The following is a 15,847-nucleotide window of genomic DNA, read 5'->3' as shown; positions in this document are numbered from 1 at the left end:
AAATCAGCTCTGGACAAAATGAGCTTGATAGATTTGATGATAGATTTATGAATATTCATTCAATTCCGTTTAAATTAAAAAAATGTACTGTCCGTCGAAAAGAAATTTGACCAGAATGTATTGTCCCTCGAAAATAATTTCAGTCATCGAAGAGAAATATTTTTGATGATAAACTTACGAATATTGATTCAATTCCGGTTAAATTAAGAAAATGTACTGTCCGTCGAAAAGAAATTTGACCAAAATGTATTGTCCGTCGAAAATAATTTCAGTCATCGAAGAGAAATATTTTTGATGATAAACTTACGAATATTGATTCAATTCCGGTTAAATTAAGAAAATGTACTGTCCGTCGAAAAGAAATTTGACCAAAATGTATTGTCCGTCGAAAATAATTTCAGTCATCGAAGAGAAATATTTTTGATGATAAACTTACGAATATTGATTCAATTCCGGTTAAATTAAGAAAATGTACTGTCCGTCGAAAAGAAATTTGACCAGAATGTATTGTCCCTCGAAAATAATTTCAGTCGTCGAAGAGAAATATTTTTGATGATAAACTTACGAATATTGATTCAATTCCGGTTAAATTAAGAAAATGTACTGTCCGTCGAAAAGAAATTTGACCAGAATGTATTGTCCCTCGAAAATAATTTCAGTCATCGAAGAGAAATATTTTTGATGATAAACTTACGAATATTGATTCAATTCCGGTTAAATTAAGAAAATGTACTGTCCGTCGAAAAAAATTTCAGTCGTCGAAGAGAAACCTGGTGCGGAGGCAAATTCCGTGAAAGGGTTAACGAGTGCGAGGCGACAGGAAAACCGGGAGTCGAAGGCGCACTTTCTTCGAGACAAGGATCCCCGTATCGGTAATGGATCGCGCGATGATCCGCTCGTTTGGTCTCGAGAACGCACACACGGGCAATTTCACCGTCCCGGCCTTGTCAGCGATTCCTCGTTCTTCTTTTTCCCCTCCGATTTCTCGTCCCCAAACGTGCGCGATCGATGGGTGAAATTCAAAGAGAACGACCAGCTGGACTCTTTACGCGGGAAACTACGAGATTTCCGATATACGTGGACGTTGGTTCCTCGACGAGTTAGGTGTCTTAAATGCCCGATGGCCGCGAGCAATAGGTTTTAAGATCGAGGTTTCTTGGAACTCCGACGCTTATGGCTGTCGGGAGAAATTCCAACAATGTACCGAACGTTCAGCGTGTGATTTTTTAACAGCAGACGACGTTGACCGAGGCTGAACAAATTTATTTAAAAAACATTAAAAAATTGAGAGATTCGAATATCGTTAACTAAAATGTTGTACGTCTCCCCGTGATTATCGTTAATGCGAATCACGCGTAATGGCTTTTAAATTGAACAGATAGACGCGCGGGTATTTTTTACAACGATCGATCGTTAGTGGTTTATAGTCGATTAGTTCGATCGATCGTTTTTGCTAATTGCATTTAAATTCCAGCTGTTTTTACGGGCGTCGGAGTTCCGCTAAATTTAGAACGCGCGTCGGATTCGTATTCTTCTTCTTTTATTAGAAAGACAACTTTTCGCCGATGTCGGTGTATTTAAACATAGATCGAATCAGCCAATGGGACTTTCTAACCCTGATCTCTCGATAGAAGGTGAAGGCCGCCTACATTTATTTCCTGTTACCTGTCTTCGTACGCTCGGTTATCTCGCGAGTAATTGATTAATCGCGCCAAAACGCATCGACGCATTTTAATCAGTTTAAACATTTGTCTCTCGAGCCTCAATTAATTCCCATTAAATCTCTTCGATCTCGTTCCGTTTAAATAAAAAATATATAATAAATATTCTTCAGATTGGAAAGCCACTAATTTATTCCAACCTCGACGATTTTAAACGAAGCGATTTCAATTTTAAATACATTTTCACGGATTTCCTTTATCGATTTTATGACGTATTATCGTCTCTAGTAAAATACTCCTAGTAATTTGTGCTAATACTATTCAGAATTATTATTATTAGCAGCTTCGAGCGTCTCTATTTCGCATATACGTGGAAATAATTTAAGGAACCATTTCACACCGCTTCTCAATTTTTTTTCACTGCATTATCGGTTCGTAAATGACCCAGTAAATATAATTTTATCAACGGCAACGATGTAGCAATTAATTAAAACTATATTTGCCCGTAAATATCGCGTGCTTAATTACGCTGATGAATAATTAAGCAAAAACACGTGTCTTTGACGGTATCTGTCGGTCATTTTTTATAAAATCGCGCGTCAGTCGTCGAACGTCCTTCGTAGTTTTCTTACTTTCGATCGAGCCGAGTCGGATATTCATAAACTGACGTAAACGCGCGGCGCGTTTGCTTCTCGCAATTAAAAACGCTTAAGAAAAACTCCGGTTTTAATGGATTCGTACTTGAAATCGCGAGGCTCGAAGACTATCGCGCCGACGATCGATTATAAATATTTATAATCGACGAAACTCGCGGATCGCGGATGCTGTTTCGTTTTACCAATTTTCGGAAAATCATTACAAATTAAATTCCTGGATCGAGGAAATCGTTTGTCGAGTATTCTTTCTGGCTGCAATTGTCTCTGAAAGCGGCGAATTTATTTTTATCGAGCAACGAATGGGATTCTGGCGCGTTCTGATGTAACGAAATTATAGTGATTATCGTGGTGCACGTGTAATCGCCGTTAGGAAAGGTTTCTCTCCATCAAATTGACGAGTGGACATCCACGGGATGGTTCACGCGAGAAAATCGTGTTCCCCGAGCGATTAATTTAATATTTCAGGGAACGATATCGCGGGGGCGATATCGCCTGTCCCCAGGGACTTTAGACTCGCGTAAACTTGATAATTTTATACACAGTATCGCTCCACGAGTGGCATAATCGACCGGGAGGTGCACGTGCATGGAGAAATAAATATAAGCTCGAAAAAAAAAAAATTTATTCCTTTATTTTCAGAAAATCGACTTCGAGAATAAACTATAGATAGGTTCTTTATTTTCTACGATTCGTTTATCGTATCTATCGAGTATACAGTATCGATAACAGAAAAGTGGTAATTCAACAGGTTTTTAAAAGGTTTGGAAAATTATTAGAGATTTCTATTTATTTTTAAACGAGACAATTGCTTCCTCGTCGGTAGCGTTACTCATCGCGGGATAATCCGGTACATTACGCTATTCGTATCGTATTGTTCGTTTCTTTAATCGTAAGAATCAAGTACGATGACTTCGACGACTTTCTCGGAAAAAGTTTCGCGATCGGACATACCTGCTTTCCGCTGTTGATAAGCTTCTTTCCTCAATGATAAGATAGCGATACGATAGGAATTCTTTTTACGGTACAGTGCATCTGTATAATATAACCGAATCGAGGGACGTACGAAATGTTTGGTGTTTTTGCTCGAATTGAAATCGATCGAACGATTTCCAAAACAAATCGATGGTTTGGCTGGCAAAGAAAGGAAAAAGGGGTCACGAAAAATTACAAGAATCGTACGACTCGTGTGATACGAACGATTCGCGATAATCTCGCGACCCTATCGAACGAGTCGGTGTTATCGAGACGGCAGCTGCGTCGTTATTCTTTCGCCTCGATTACAATCGAACGATCGAATCGATTGACAAATAATGCAGCGATTGTCTCGAGCGAAAAATCAGCAAGAAACTTTACACTAACGACTCGACGCACCGTGTCGACGCGGATAAGGAACAAAAATAACAAAATCCACGTTCGCTGTAAACAATCTAGTCTAAACAAACTTTCTAGGCTGGTACACTCGAGCTACGAAACGAAAAACTATAAAATTATTTACGTAGCGAATAGCAAAGTCTCGAGATAATAGTGGATGGTAACAATAGGAGAATTTCTCTCCCGGGAGAGACGTTTTTGTTGGTTCGCGAAAGAAGAACTATTATTACCGGAGTGTCCCGCGAAACCGTAAAAGGAGATGCTGTGGATCTTCTTGTGACAGATTGCTCGCGAACCGTGCCAGGGACGTTCGAATAGTTTGCTGGTGACAATTTACAATAACCGCGACGAATCTGTGCCGACTGCGATGCTTTCACGCGAAATCTGGATCGTCATTTTGTAACCCACCTGATGATCATCGTTAGAAACAGCCCGACAAGCTCAATTTCTCAGATTTAAAATCCCTTTGGTGATTTAAAACCGAGCGATATTATTACTAATTTTTATTTTTTAACTGTCAGCCTTTTTGAGTAAACAAAAAGTCAATCTTTTAAATCGATATAAAATTGACAATCTTTGTGACGATATTTGCCATAGTTTTTTACCGCTAATTATTATGTTTCAGTCTTTTAAATCGATATAAAATTGACAATCTTTGTGACGATATTTACCATAGTTTTTTACCGCTAATTATTATGTTTCAATCTTTTAAATCGATATAAAATTGGCAATCTTTGTGACGATATTTACCATAGTTTTTTACCGCTAATTACTATGTTTCAATGTTTTAAATCGATATAAAATTGACAATCTTTGTGACGATATTTACCATAGTTTTTTACCGCTAATTATTATGTTTCATTCTTTTAAATCGATATAAAATTGACAATCTTTGTGACGATATTTACCATAGTTTTTTACCGCTAATTACTATGTTTCAATCTTTTAAATCGATATAAAATTGACAATCTTTGTGACGATATTTGCCATAGTTTTTTACCGCTAATTACTATGTTTCAATCTTTTAAATCGATATAAAATTGACAATCCTTGTGACGATATTTACCATAGTTTTTTACCGCTAATTATTATGTTTCAATCTTTTAAATCGATATAAAATTGACAATCTTTGTGACGATATTTACCATAGTTTTTTACCGCTAATTATTATATTTCAATCTTTTAAATCGATATAAAATTGACAATCTTTGTGACGATATTTACCATAGTTTTTTACTGCTAATTATTATGTTTCCCAATTAATTGTCAGCCTTTTCGATCAGGCACAGATCGAAGCTTTCGAATCGATATAAAACTGGGAATCCTCGCGAGGATATTTACCATATTTTCTGGTGATCAGAACGTAGACGAAATAGGCGACGATCAGGCCGCCGATCAACGCCAGCATCTCAGCGACGAGTTCCAGCAACATTTATCACGCGTTTCACATCGTATCGTTCACCAACGAGCAACCAGCAAACGTTTCACACTTTCCACTTTTCAGGATGATGCGTCTTTATTATAGCAAATGGCATGTTGCCTCGACAACGATCTCGTTTCTTCGATTCCCAGTCATTTTCAACGCGTCCCCTCGATGTTTCGCCGGCTGTGAAATTTCAACGAGTTCCCTTCGAGTTCGATCATCCGTCGTTCTTATTTCAATACGAGTCGTCCTCTCGCGTTTATTATGTTAATGAAACCTTTTTATCGTTCGTGACCGCGTGTCCTCGGATTCTTTTTCTTTTTCTTTTCTCTCTTCTCCGGCGAAGTTTCTACGAAGTTATGCGAGAGCATTTAGCATTTGGGTACACAGAAATCTCGACGATCCCGCCTGGGAACGCCAGTTTAGAAGATACACTTCCTAACTTTCTCGTTTTCTCATGATCGGTTAATACCGGAAGATTTCAACAAGCATCCTCCAACGAGCGATTAACTGCCGGCAATTTCTGATTATTACGGAGAAAAAAAAAAAATAAATCACGCCAGAGATTCGATTCGCGGAAATCATCACTTCGATCGACCGTTTCGTTATCGATTTGGTTACTTTCTTCCTTAATAACACTAAGTAGAGGCTTTGGAACTACTCGTCGATGTTCTTTTTCTTTTTTTATACTCCAATATTTATTGCACGAGTCATCGAGTTCTTTGCATTCGCGGAATTTTCTTTTGCGAATCGAGTTTCATTCAAGATGATTGCGACTTGAGTTGCAGAAAAAGAATTGCGTAAAATACACGGAGACTTCTAGTATCCAGGAAAGTCTATAACGAGCTCTGTTACGCCGCGATATTTAATTAGAAACGCTATAAGGCTTTACAGCGTCGCTCGGGATCGTTTTATAGTGTAAATAAATTCACGCGCGCGCCAGTGAGAACGGCCTTTAAACTCTAATTTGAATAGTCGCCGCGGCGAAGGATCCTCTGAACTTTGAAACTCGTCTCGAAACGATCTTTTCGCGAAATACTTGCCGGTTCGAGGGAACGAATTATCGAACGGCTTACAATCATCGTCGTTCGCGGATACGTTAAAAAACTTTCGAGATCGATCTCCTCGATGAAGAGATTACATAACCTCGGACCGGATCGCGTCGTTTATATCGAATTTGTTTACTCGCGTCTCTACGTCCAATAGAAACACGCTAACGAGAACGTTTGCTATTTCAGGTTTCGGTAACCGGCAATAAAGTCGCCATTTTTCTTCTTCGAGTACCGTGTATAATTGCAGTCTTCTATTTTTCGCGCCAATGTTCGCTCGACTACTTGAAATCGTAATTACCTCGGTTGCGCAACGCTCGATACGTAAACGATTAATTATCGAATTAAATCGCATTAATCTCTCGACTACTCGATAGTAATCGATAACGATCGACTGTTATTGCCGTGGATCTTCGTTCGGAGAGAGGAAAACTTGTTAAAATTTTCGAATTATTAATACCTTAATTGTTAATTCTTTTATTAAAAAAAAATCTCGTTTGTTTTTGTGTAAAATTGTTCTCTACGATTTATTTTTGCTCGAGAACAGAGCTATAGACTGTCTCCAGGTACCAGAATCGCTCCATGTATGGACAAATTAGCGAAAGACGATTTTTACAACGTGATATTCGATGACGTTCTCTATTGACAGAAGCGTCTTCCGGAGAAATGCGATTCTTAACGCTTTGACGGCCGTTTGAGCCCAGCGATCGGCGACTTTCGCTAAGGTTTCGATGCAACGAAAGCCTAGAAAACTTGTTCCTGATCCGAGACATTTAAATTCAGCGTTTTACAAACCCTCGAATACCGTAAGATCGAATCTAGTCGACTGTAACGTCGTCGAATAAGATCGAATCGAATTTTTAGCTAAAACTACCGAACCCAAACCGTTCTGTTTTACGATATGACGAGAAAAACGAGCAATTATCCGCAGTATATCTCTCTGCAAACCGCTTGCATCGAGTCTCGAAAAACACGTCCAACTGGCAACATTGATCCGAGGCCCTTCCTACTTATTCGATTCAACTTTTTTTTCCGAACTGATACGCGAGCGTGCGAACCGCGATAAACAACGTACAGATACCGTGCAACAAAACCGCGGCGCAAAATTCCATTTTCCACAGTTAATTTTGCAACTTTCCAGTACCGCGAACAAAAGTGAATGCACGTAGCTTAAGTAATAACCGAACGCGTTTACTCTTTACACGTATGCAAAATCGCGATCGAGTACTCGGTTCGATAATTTTTTCGATTTAACTGTCTCCGCTTACGTAAAACGTTTCGAGCGCACATTTCGTAACGATGCACCGTCGATCGAACGATCGAGATCACGTACGCGCGAGTACGGCCGCGAACGCGTCGGAACACTCGGAACGGAAACGTTTTAACCTGGTCGAAGATTCTTCGCATGGCTTCGCGCGCGTTTCTCCGCGTGTCCTTCCGCCATTATCGAAGCCAATTAACGTTTTCCCAACGCGACCGTGTGTTTTATCGACGTACAGCCAAGCTAAGACCGTCGCGCGAAACGCTGGACGTAAAAAGAAGATCGAGAGCCACCGGGAACCGGAACCATAAGTGTTTACGCGTGCAATCGAAACGTAGCTTAGAATCGACTGTTCAGATTAGATTCTATTATCTATTTTATCTATCTTAACAAGAATTCGACAACTCGATCGCTTTCTAACGGGGAAATATCGACGAACACCTTCGATCGAATTCGATTTCAATCTTCCCGGTTCGATGATCGAACGATCGGGGAAGTATCGATACGCACTATCGACCTATCGGTTCGTCGAGATTCCGTGCTCCCTCGTCGAGAGACAAAGATCGTTCTGTGATTCTGTTTTAAAACACTTTGAATTCACTTTTGTCACTGATGCTTGTTGGGGAGCTCGTGAGAAGTTATTTTGTCAGAGTCGCGCGTATTGTACCGTTTTTTAACGATGCGTCGAGTCGTGTTTCGGCCTGTTCGACTGGTTATCGCGGAAAACGCGAATCGATGGACGACGGAACCGGCGAAATCACCGCACACACCGTGTGTGTGTGTAATCGCAGGCTTGCACCGCTCGCGACTGAGCCTTTTGCCAAAGCGGTCTGATACGCGACGCTACGTACCCCACATACGCCGCACTGCTCTACGGCTTCCTTTTAGTGGGGGATAACTTTTGCGAGGGAACCTACATTTTCTAAAATCGTCAGACGTCTTTCGAACGCCCGTGGCGTTCATTCGCCGAACCATCCTCGAATTACAACATTTTTCCACGACTTTGCAAACGTTAACGCGACATCCACAAATTCACAATTTACATTTATTATTACTATTCATTTACTAACGGGTATTAAACCCTTTAGTACAAAGATGTAATATGCAAGGGACTACAGATGTGGATTTACATAGTCAAACATTATCGCTTAGTGAATGTAACAAAATAAATTTATTTACAATACGTTGCAAGGATAATCTTAGACTTTCTAATGATTGTTCGATTAAATCTGTTTTATCTGAGATACGTTTACATGGATCAGTTCAAAAGAATCGATCCACCATTCGTAAATTTACAAATTTATGCTGCTAATTATCAACCATAAATAAAATAACCATCGAACGAAGGTTTCTATCGTCGTGCAATGCAAATATTACTATGCAAGCCATGCCTGACGATACGTATTATTAACCTGCACAAGTACTAGGATTAGTCTATTTCAATATACGATTTTCCTATTGTTTTAAAAATTATTGATAAAAGAACGTTTATCACGACTGTGCAATCTGTTATCATTATCAGTTCTCCTAGAATCAGTTAAAAATACCAAATGTTTTGCTGCAAAGTGTAATAACACATCATCCGTGGTAGGATTAACTGAAATCAGTGTAGATTGCGCGATCGACCTTTAATTTCGCGATTAAAATTTCACCAATAGTTTTCCTCTCGAGTTCCGCGCTCCCAACCGACAGAATAACGTTAAATTTATTTTTTTACGCGACAATGGCATTATATTCCATCGTCGATAGGTCTAAAAATAATAATATATCAGCATCGGTTGCACCGGAGGATCAGAAAACGGACTTTATCGTAGTTGACGGAAAATTTCGCTTGTTTTACGTAATGCCCCCGGTTAAAAATGTACTTGTCCTCTGATAAAGCTTTATTGGTACGCGCGTGACGTATAGCGTTTATGGTTCGCGATACTATGCGTTTCGCGGAAGATCTCGGCGAGGCCCGACCTCGATTCAAATTCGATTCAAACGAACGGAATCGACGGTAATGACACGAGAAACCGGCGTCATTCTATGCAAATCATCCAATAGATTTATGTTCGATAAATATTTATCGAAAGAAACTCCTGAAACGCGTCGCTGAACCATGGTTTTAGGAACGTCAAACGCGACTCGACTTTGTACGCGTTTCCTATTTCTGCTTTATTAAGAAAACAGTGAGAACAAACAACCGGTGTCGCACTGAATCTGAAATTGTTTATCAAGAAACAAAGTTTCCGGTCTCTTTGTCTAATAATTTCCATTTTAAGCTAGTTATTTTTTATATTGTTTGACTTTCGATACAACGTTTCGAAGATCTACATTTTTCATTTTCATTCTTTCGAGTCCTCTTCAAGAATACTCTCTACGCGATATAAATTTAAAAAGGCAGACTACCGTAGCATCGGATAATCTATAAAATCTATACAACTTATATTTAGAATAATATAATTTATAAATTATCCGATACTGCGTGTTCCTCGTATTACGATAGCGACGAACAATAACGATGGAAGTGTATAACGCGAAGCGTGTACTCTTTTCAATTTTTCTTTCGTTCAACGAACGAGGACGTAATGTTTGCAGTCTTATCGCGCAAATAGGTTCGCCGAGGACGGTAAAAATCGACAATTACGCGAATCGTTATCCTCGAACAAGTTATCGATTTAGAACAACGCGATTGTTTGCTATCATCCCCTCCCCCGATCCTAGTAATATTATTCCAATATAATTAATATGGTAAATTTCCTCGTGAATCTTATCCGACTCGTTGGTTGCGTAATCAGCGAATTAGTCCTCGACTAATTGCATTCTTCATTGTTGCAGCCAGATCGCAGTTTCGTCCTTCGACGAAGGAATCATCGAGTGATTCATTTCGCGAAGAATAGCCACATCAGAAATTGCAAATTAACGGAAATAAACTCTACCTTTCTTTATTGGCTTTTAAACTAAGCAGCGGGTCGTTGAAAAATAATCTTCGCGAATCAACGACGAATAAAATGGCGTCGTCGCCGGAGTTCTTCTGGTTCTCCGAGTTACAAGTCATCGCGAGGCTCGAAACGAGACTCTTTTTTTTTTGGCATCGATAGGATCGAAGAAAGATCTCGCGGATGAAACGGCGATTTCGACGACGCGGAAATCGGACAGGACGTGCGAAAGTATCGCCCCAATTTTTCGAACGATACTTTCCTCGCTGGTGTTCGATCATACGACGAATTCCGCGCGCCTTTTATTATTTAAAAGCGCAAGAATTCCAAGAAACTCGCTTCGCTGGAATAAAATACACGAGTGATACATATGCGTAACCGGAGTTAAAATACAGTTTCACTTTCGTAACGCGCGGTTTCTATTTCTGCTGTATAAATTTTATTTCAGTTTCTAGTCCCTAACAATTACTCTTCAGTCGACCTGTGTGTAATTCAAGATCTAGATTTTCCTAAACTCATTCTATTCTATTCATTCTTCTATTTTTTAGAATTATTCAGAATTTGTGATCGAGCTTCCATACAGAATATTTGCAAGCTCTTCGAATTCATAAATAAATAATCGAGAGAATCTCTTGGGGAGTGATGACACCTTGCAAGGACTTTTTTTTTTATATGAGAATCGTGTAATCGCCAACTTCCAACGAATTGTATACATTCTTATCGACTTTTTTTTAACGAGATCGCGTCCCGTGAGAATGCTCGAAGAACCCCGAGCGACAATTATGATTTCTATGTCGACTTGCGTAACCGACGGGACCGAGACGCTCGAATATAATTGAATCGCCGCGAAGAGAATGGAGAGGACGTCCATTATGAACTCTTCCCGGTTAAGTGGCCGCTAATGTTACCGTTCACCCGATCGGTTAAATACTGGCGTCGTGATCGAAGCTTCGACGACGTTGGAGGCGATAAAATGCCAGATCATCGATAATTGTGGGCAATATTACAGATAACGAAGATAAACGCCTTAACGATCAAAACGTTGTTAATATTCCATAGGAAATACAATCGACTTTCGAGCACAGCAGAGTTCTCAGATTACAGATACGCGGGGAGCGCCTTGCAGTATGCAACCCGCTTTACACGACTGCGTCGCCGGTTGTCCCCTCGTTTCCAAGCGTTTCACGGATTTTGAAATTTCCAACAGTTTACAATCTTCGAACGTGACGTAGAAATTAACTTCGAAATTAATCTGTTCTGTTTTATATAAACGAAATGATTATTGTTAAGTAAATAAATGGATGATTCGTAGCGATAGAAGTGATATAAAAAACTTACTTGACAAAGTCAATTGCAGAGCCACAGCCACACGAATGACAGCATCGGCCAAGGGTACAATATATTTATCCAAAAGCTTGTCATCTATTAATTAGCGTTAGTCGAGCGATCAGTGAACTTAATAAGGCGTTAAAACTGATAACGCGATTGCTTCTTTGACCCTTTTCGCTCAAGTTCCTAGCGTTCTCGTGAACGTGTCGTTTTCACGAAGATAGAGACGGCCATGTACATGTACAGGGTGTTCCATTTCAATTTACGACGGTCGTAAATCTGGCGAAAATTTAAAAACCACCGGAGAGAGAAAACGGAATCGAACGAGGTCGAGAGAGTCATTAAAGTTTCCCGGAGAATTATCGATAGCTAAAGGCGTAAAGTACGTTTCAAGGTTAGCCTCGTCTTTCTAAACGGAACGTCTCGTTCGTAGAAAAGTTCCACGACCCGGACCGCGTAAAATAATTTTTAATTTCGTATGAATTTGTTTTGCAAATCAGCTGTTTTAACTATCGTGATTTTACTGACCTTCAAATGTCATTTACCGATAATCGATCTTCGTGAAATTCTAACGAACGTTCTAATCAGCTTTTTGAATTTAAAAAAAAATCTAAGTTGACTTTGAAGCGTCCTCGACTATTAAAAAATTATTTTAGGCGAGGCTTCGATGACCTGCTCTATCTACTGCTCGAAGCTCAAAGGTCAAATTCATCTGAAAGGCAACCGTTGCTCCAAAGAAATCCATGTTTTTTTATTCGAATCGATCGTTCCAAGCAATAATTGCTTCACGATTCGTTCGTAAAATTTATTCGCGGACGTTTCACGCTCCGCGGTGCAACAAAGCGTCAAAGAAGCGATCGTGATAGCCATAAAGTTAATAGTCGTGTTTTGTAGAGCGATCGAGATTTAAGGAAGCGAACGAAGGTAATCGATACGCTCGAGTGTTAATTGTTAAGTAGGTAACAGATACGAGCAACGTGTACAGATATCGATGCTGTAATCGAGAAAGGAATTCGAGACTATCGCGACTCGTCGGCTCTTCTCGCTCGAGGACGTTCTAGACTCTTCCGCAGATGGCAGCATTTGTTGGCGACCAAACGACGCGATCGTTTCGCGGGAAAATAACGCGCCATTACAATTATTAATATTCTTTTGCACGTTCCAGGACTAAATAAAATCTGAAAAATACAGCGAGTTATTCATCGTTCGAACTCCTTGCTCGATTTTGTCGATATTTGGTTAATTTTGGAATCAAAAAATGGGGAAACAAGCGGTGGACGTTGAGTTTTAACTCACATGCTGAATGATCGTACAATCGATCGATCGGCGTGTCGTCCACGTTGCCGATCAAGCCCTCCACTATCTTCTCAACGAAATCTCGAACAGTTTCCATCGCGTTCGCCTCTTCTTTCGCGCTGGCCGTAGCCAGGCTCGAGCAGGCAGCTGCATTTTCCACTCCTGAAAAGAAATTTGCATCGGTCAGGGTGGGTGGCCACTCGACTGGATCGCGCACGTAGCAATTTCTTTCAGAAAATTATTAAAAAGGAAAAATAATAAATTGCTCGTTAGGGAGTGCACGTTCCTTATCGCGCTGCATGACAATGGAAAAACAACCAAGTATAATTTAAATAATGATACGTGTGCATTCGTTATCTGCTTCGTAAAAGAACGCGTGCAGCAATTTTTTGCCTTCGACTTTTCCAAAATAGCTGGAAATAAAAGAAAAGGAACATTAATATTTATAATAGTTTCGACGAGGCTCGAACGATACAATATTCGTCGTACGATGCTCGACAGGTGCATTAGTGAAAAGAATTAAGGTCACCACGCGGTTTAACAACAGCTGTACTTCATTCTTTGTATTTCAATGGCTTTTTTTATGAAACGAGAGAAATAGAATGATGCAGGATTAATGGATCCACGTATGCATAATAGCATATGATTTTTTCTTTTAAATGTTTTGTATTTGGCATGTATTAACGTTAATTCGAACTTTCTACGGTCGAAAGGATCGTTGTAAATTTCTAAAGGCGACCCGATACCGGGCGCAAAACAGCTGTTCGAACGTTGTCATTTTAAAGTGGGTCATCGGACACGAGACGGGCGGCATTAGCATAACTTTTACCTTATCAATGGCTATGCATAAACATTTCCCTGCAGAAACGTTCGCACGAGATACCCGACAAGTTCCAATTCGAACGTTAAACAGAGGACTTCGCGAAACGCTCGGTAAACAAATCTAAATTTTATCCCTTCCCAGGATCAACAAAGTTCAATATACTCTTAACGTTTCTTACCATTAATTGGTCCTTTGTCTACATAAATTTCCCTCCGTTGAAATTTATTTTTTTACATGTTTCGTTTCTCTTATGTTTCATCTTGTTATTGGTTTGTTTGCATTTTTATTATCAGGAATTGTGTATACCAGAGGAGAACCCCGTTCGCACGGTCGAATCGTTCGACTGAATTCATGCATGTCATTGATCCGATTGCCCAAAAAAGAACATCTCTCTTCACGCTTGTCTACCGGCTTCCAACAGCAAAAGAATCTATTATCTTTTTATTCAAACTTATCTATCCCCTTTCCATACAATGCACGATCGGGTGAAAAGGTTCTTTGTAACAAACTCCTAACTGTACCTAGCCAAATTTGATTACAGTCTACCACCCAGAAATTTGAAAATCCGCGAAATTTGAAATTCAATTATTCTCGAAACGACGCGTCGCACGAAAGAACACCGTCCCACGTTTTTACATCGTTTTTCCAAGCGGAATTCGTTACTTCCGGCCCTGGACACCATGCACAGCGGTAAACACGAAAAAGAAGATCACGGAGGACTTACTCATTCATGCGTCAAAAACTTTCTCCCATCGGAGGCAGAAGTTTTGTTTCCGCGCGAATCTCGTCGCAATCTACATCCCCCTTTCCCTCTATGCAGACACTGGGGCCCGTGCGAGCTCGTTTGCCAAGGTCCCGAGAACCGTATCCGCGAATTCGGACGCGTAACGATCATCGATGCGCCGCGATCGCGAATCCCTGTCCAACTGACACGGCCGAGCGCTTTCTAAACGAAAGTATCGACGACCATTAAAGATCTACCACTGTGCGTCTTTTTTCCCATCGTGTTTGTAACCGCATTCTCTTAGCCGGAGTGCCGCAAGACCGGTATATTTATCAGTTATCACGCGCGGGGCCTCGCGGAGGCCAACAGAACGCGTCGATCCTCGCCTCGAGGATACATTTTTCTCTTCCTCCTCCTCTCCGAAATTCGCCTAGTCCACCCTTTAACAGCGATCCCCGTCCCCGGACAGCAAAACTTTACCTTTCTTCCAATTACAAACGACCGTGATTTTATTAAAAATTTTACAAACATCGAACTACTCTTCTTGCCAAGGATTTTAAAATAAATTTTTAATTTCAAGCTCTATAGGATTATGTTTGTAACTATATTTTAATCTCTAATTGACGTCACATTAACTCTTAATTTTCTTTCCGATCGTGTCTATTTAAACTGCTTCCTATATTTTCGCCAATCTCCCAAGATCGTTCTGTAATTAAATCTTGCCAGATCTTTTGTTTATCTTGCACTGCACGCGATCAAGATCACTTTTCTTCTCTTCCAGCTGTTCTACATCTTACGCATTCTGCTTTTGCTGCCTTGGTCTTCCCGCGGCGCGATCGTGTTGAATTAAGTCCGAGTTTTGTGCTTTTTATACTCTACGGGATCAACATTCTTCTCCTCCACCTGTTCTACATCTTATATTCTACGTTCATAACCCCCCTATCTTGATCTTCTTTCGACTCGAGCGAACCCGACTTCTTTTCAAACTGTCTTATATTTTATATTCCGTCTCATCGACTTTACGTCTTGATCTTCGCTCGAACAAGACTTTCGTTTCTTTTTTTTTTTCATGTCTTCATCTTCTTACGATCAAATCTTGTTAGAGCAGCCCTGACTTCTACTCGTCTTGTACTTCGATCAAGATTGCTCTTCCACTCTTTGAACCGTTCAACTTACATTTTATCTCTTCTACGTTTCGATCTTTTGCAGACTTTTAACCCCGAGCGATCGAGCACAAGAAGATCTAAGATCTACAAGAAGAAAATAAACTGTTGTACGCTTTAAATTCCATCCTCGAAACTCAAAGTCTTGGTCTTCTGCCATTGCAGTTACA

The 15,847-nt window shown here is 40.1% G+C and overlaps 1 protein-coding gene across 16 annotated transcripts in view; it reads right to left on the bottom strand.

The window, feature by feature from the left end:
• The window catches only part of LOC122399061, a 46,466-nt gene that overhangs the window by 9,887 nt on the left and 20,732 nt on the right, over positions 1–15,847 (bottom strand). For 5 of the 16 annotated variants that reach the window (XM_043399417.1, XM_043399415.1, XM_043399414.1 and 2 more), the window contains 2 exons: positions 12,968–13,129; positions 11,681–11,764 (listed from right to left, as the gene is read on the bottom strand). In XM_043399417.1, the coding sequence (XP_043255352.1) occupies positions 11,681–11,764; positions 12,968–13,129 (246 nt within the window). The other 11 variants (XM_043399425.1, XM_043399428.1, XM_043399420.1 and 8 more) reach the window with 11 other exon arrangements.

This window comes from Colletes gigas, unplaced genomic scaffold, assembly GCF_013123115.1.
Source record: "Colletes gigas isolate AHSC1104 unplaced genomic scaffold, ASM1312311v1 Colletes_gigas_Sc00012, whole genome shotgun sequence".
Taxonomy (NCBI): domain Eukaryota; kingdom Metazoa; phylum Arthropoda; class Insecta; order Hymenoptera; family Colletidae; genus Colletes; species Colletes gigas.
This window is presented reverse-complemented; position numbering and strand designations above follow the sequence as displayed.